This window comes from Contarinia nasturtii, unplaced genomic scaffold, assembly GCF_009176525.2.
Source record: "Contarinia nasturtii isolate CC-2019 unplaced genomic scaffold, AAFC_CNas_1.1 Cnas_scaffold_2916, whole genome shotgun sequence".
Lineage (NCBI taxonomy): Eukaryota > Metazoa > Arthropoda > Insecta > Diptera > Cecidomyiidae > Contarinia > Contarinia nasturtii.
The window spans coordinates 1-4,836 of record NW_022200233.1 but is presented as its reverse complement, the minus strand read 5'-3'; the positions used below and the strand labels follow the sequence as shown (position 1 = coordinate 4,836).

The 4,836-nt window shown below is 31.3% G+C and overlaps 1 protein-coding gene across 1 annotated transcript; it reads right to left on the bottom strand.

Moving 5' to 3' along the window:
* Positions 1-2,744: 2,744 nt before the first annotated feature.
* LOC116349518 (arrestin red cell-like) lies at positions 2,745-3,757 on the bottom strand. The gene is made up of 4 exons (XM_031780999.1): positions 3,654-3,757; positions 3,549-3,591; positions 3,331-3,467; positions 2,745-3,226 (listed from the first exon to the last, which is right to left on the bottom strand). Exons 2-4 carry the CDS (start codon positions 3,558-3,560, stop codon positions 3,148-3,150), a joined length of 228 nt encoding a protein of 75 aa, XP_031636859.1. The 5' UTR covers positions 3,561-3,591; positions 3,654-3,757; the 3' UTR covers positions 2,745-3,147.
* Between the last annotated feature and the right edge of the window lie 1,079 nt (positions 3,758-4,836).

The window sequence follows — 4,836 nt, the reverse complement described above, 5'->3', positions numbered from 1 at the left end:
CAAGAAGAAAAACCAATTTATTTACCACCTGAACAAAACTCACCCACTGAATTACACACTGGAACAAAAATTACCGATCTGAATTCTGATTGTTTGGAGCATATTTTATTGTATTTGGATCCGAAAAATCTCTTGAATGTTGCTGATTCCAACAAATATTTAAAAAGTGTTGCTGAACGGGCCTTTGTGAGAAAATATAAATTCGATTTTTCAATGCTTGATATAACCTTCTCTGGCAACACTTTTGCTTACGTACCGTTTCGCTTACGTAGAGCTACTACTTATTCAAGTTTTAAATTGAAAACTTGTTTTCAAATAGTGCGCCACTTTGGACACTTGGTGAGGAGCATATATATTGATATCGACTCAACAAAGAAAAAGGGTTTAGTTAGCAGCAAATTTTACGATTTAATTTTAAATAACGTAAACGAATACTGTATTAATGTAAAGAGAATCGATATTAAAGGTATAACAATTTTGAAAAAATTCCAAAAACCATTTTCAAAGGTTGAATTCGTTAATTTGGGTTGTAGTTTGGGACCAAATAGTATCGATTGGCTTTTTCCAAACATATATAAATTAAGCTACAAATCCAATAGTAATTCTATAGACATCGAAAAACATATGCCAAAATTAATGGAACTGATAATTGACGTTTCACATGGAAAACTGAGCAATTCATGCAAAAAATCCATTGAGACAGCCTGCCGATTGAATCGACAAGTGAAACGTTTCGAAGTGAGATTAGGGTCAGCCTCAGCGTTGAATATGCAGCAGTTTGCTAAAATGAAGAAATTTGCAATAAATGCCAAGATCAAGGACGATACAATTCATCTTACAAGACAGTATCATTTGAATGTAGACGGAGATAGAATATTACAAATTATTAAATACTTAAATTAAGATTAAAAGATGAAAAAAAATCGATCATGGATGATTTACGTGGATGCTTTGGAAAAGAATGGCAAATATAAACAATACATTATTTAACGCTACATTTTATCGAGATGAAATCAAATATTCCAACACACTTACGAAGATGAATACATCTACATTTTTTCCGCAACAATATTTTGTTGCAGACTTCATGAGCCATAACATTGATATACAGAATTTCTCATTAAATTAGCACTTTATTTTCTCATTTAATCTCTATTGATAATTATAATATAAGTTTATTTACTGTATCAACATCGATCGAAATAAATTTAATCGATTAAATAAAACAAGCAGATCTTTCAATTCTCAATTTTTTCTCAAAGTGATTAAGAAGAAAAAATACAACGGCATTGACCAGTATGTTGGATTAAAAAATTTCCTAATACGGGGTAAAAAAATGAAACCAAAAATATTTCGAGAAAGAATTTGATGATTGTTTTGACGAGTAAAGTGAAATAAATTTACTGCTTTCAGTTTTTTTTCATTTTTTTCATTTTCCATCTCATTCTTGATTACCTTCAAGTCTTGAAGAGATATCGAGCCGGAGCTAAAGTTGTTATTGTTGGAAAGAGAATAACAAAGGATAAAAGAAGCCATATTTCTCGAGACGCTTACAATGTACTCTTTTATTATTATTCTTTGTTTCAGAGATTATTTAAAAGGTAACATCGAACCCTAGGGGGTTCCGACTTAAACGTATGATCCATATGCGAGCGAATGTTTCCTATATATTTTGCAAATGTAAACGAATGGTCGCAAATGTTTCTTACAAATTTTGCGAATGGTGGCGAATGTTTCATACAAATTTGCGGACGGTGTCGAATGTTTCATACACATTTTGCGGATGGCGCATATGAAAAGTCATATTTTTACATTCAAAAAGTCAAAGTGACAGATTAGGTGACAGAGATTCAAGCCGAATTGATATTTTTTTTGGTAATATTGAGTGAAATTTTTCTAAAATGGTAAATAAATCTTTGCCACTCGTTCCACTCGTAATATTATCACTGTAAACGGTGCCTTGTGAAAGGTTTTTATTTTCATTGACGTAACTTTCAATTTCTTTTATATTATCTGAATTTATTTCTAAAATCTCACTTTTCGAATCGGATACGGCTTCTAAAATAATATTCAACAAATAATCTTGTATTTTTTTCTTCAACTGTTTTTCAAATTTAGTTGAGAACAATGACATTGTGTTTGAAACTGCCACGACAAACTGGACACAGCAATGTGTATGTACAAATGTCAAACGACAGTAGCAGACAGTAGATGTCTAGCAGACGTATGCGGCATTCGTGAATGGTTGCGAATGAAATGTACGAATTTTCATAGATGTTGATGCGGAAGAATATACTTTACTTCGTATATTTCATGTATAAATAGGAAAACGTTCATATATTCCGTATAAAATGGCATTCGCATATAGTAAAATGCCCCTAGAGTGAAAGCTGTTTTTGGTACAAGCTTTGACAACAATTGAATTAGAATCTATATTACACACTATCTATCTATTTTACTAGCATCGATAAACTGTGTGACACAATTATTATTTGTATATGTTTGAATACTACACGTATCTACCGAATCGGTGTAGTTGAATTTCTTCAACGAAAATGGTATCGATGTATGTGTAAGAGAGTTTGTTGTTTCAAATAAACAATAATTAGATAAATTTGTTTTTGTTTTGTGCGCAATAAAATAATAATTAGTAATAATAACAACATCAACAAATTGTTCAATTTTGGTTACCTTGACTGTGATCATTTTTTTATGCACACATGTACAACGAAAAAAAAATCATATGACTTGTCCATACTTTTCTAGTTTTATTTCAATTTTTTTTTCTTGGCTAAAATTTATGGCATTGAGTTAGATTAACATTCAAATACATGAGAATACATGATCGATCTCAGTTTGTGTGTTCAAAGAATTTTCTGCTCTGATTCTATTTCGGTTAATGAAATATTTACATACAAACGCAATACAAATTTCTGTATTTTTTTAAATGATTGTTTCTTTTTGCATCAGCTTTGAGACCAATTGATTTTGCTTTTCAATTATGCCGATAAAAGTCAAAATATGATCGAAATTTCCGGTGTTTCGGCATTAATTTTTGATAAGCATTTTTTTTCTTCACTTTCAAACAATCTCAAGAATGTATAACAAAAATATACATGTATTTGAAAGTGAATGTTTGTGAATGTCTTAGGCCTCTGTTTCACCTTTGAGTCGTAATCGAGCGAAATCCTCGAATATTATGTCATCATCCTTGTAATCATCATCGCTGTCAAAATAAACGAAATTTTTTCATTAAAATCCCCGTTCGGAGTGGATCTCCAATAAAATGTGAACGAAAAAATCATCAAATAAAATTATTTAAGTGTATACCCGTCTAACTGGATGAGGTTTCCAGTTGTGGCCTGGTTGCTTGCATTTTCAGTAGCATCTTCCTCTCGTTGGCCAGATGATGAGCGTTTGCTTGGTGAACGATTGCTGAATATTCCACTTGGCTCATCCTCTTCGGGCTTTTTTCATATATTCAAATTAAAAACAAAAATATTTATTTATCGATTGAATATTAATTACGTTCAATGAATATCAATTACCTTTGGATGCATAAGAATAAACGGGAGCTCAGCCACAAGATCTCTGTCAACCAAAAATGAACATTTTTTATTTAATTGAAAGCAAAACCACAACAAATGACTCACCCTCCTAAAATTGGTCCGCCAATACAGAGTTTGACCTTGACTTTATACTGAACTATTATACCCAAATTCTCTCTCTGTGATGGATCCGCAATTCTAATGTAGAAATGATTATAAAATCAAAAAAAAAAAAAAAAAGAATAAAGAAAATCATATGAAAAATCGATGTACCATATTCATTGGAGAAAAAAAGAGAAATGGAGAGAATGTTCATTGATTTGGTATGCGCATGAAAATGGTTTCTGCAATGGACATTTGAAATTGTTCATGAAATGTGAGACGAACATAATAATAATATAGAAAAATGAGTTGAAACGCAGATGACGGAGAAAAAAGAAATGGAATAAAAGAATTCTTCGAAATTGTCAAATCCACTCACAACGTATCTATTGGACTGGCTCAAAAGAAAACATAATTCATATATATTTTGTCTAGTAGTTATCCGTTATAAACCTATACTTATCGTCATCTGTGACCGACAGCCGAATGGGGAAGACTTTTTTTTAATATTTATATAATTCACACTCGCTATCTCGCTATCTGTCTTCATCTTCATTAACATTTTTATTTTATCTCTTTCAAGAGCACAATAACAGCACATTTATATTGAGTTTGGGTATTTTATTTATCTAGGACATGCATATTCAATCAAACAGTTTGAAGTAGGTCAATGTTTTTAACAGTTTTTACACTCGGAATAAATCAGACGTACTCGTACATCAAATATAACATGTGCGAATTAATGAATATCCTTCATGTGAATATTTGGTTTCCATTGTCCAATATATACGGAGTGAATTGAAGGCGAGGGATGCCTTAAATTCCATTATCGTAAAAAGGAAAAATAAAAAATTGTGCAAACAAAAGCTAACAGAAGAGAAACGCCATTCTATGTAAAAGTTTTGACATAAAAGTAATGTCAAACTATGGTGGCCTGGGCAATTCGAAAAATGGTAAAGCAATTTCGTTGATGAATTCAGGAGATTCTAAACTATGCCAGAGCCAATTTGGCAAAAATTCACCACCCATATCTTGCATTGTGATGCTTTGAAGTCTTCGTTTAACAAAAAAAAATCAGATAGATGTCTATGAATTCTTTATCGTACAAGATACAAATCACTGCCAATTTTACACAAATATTTAAGTTATTTGCAACGATTAAACGATTCATTCATTCAAATAGAAC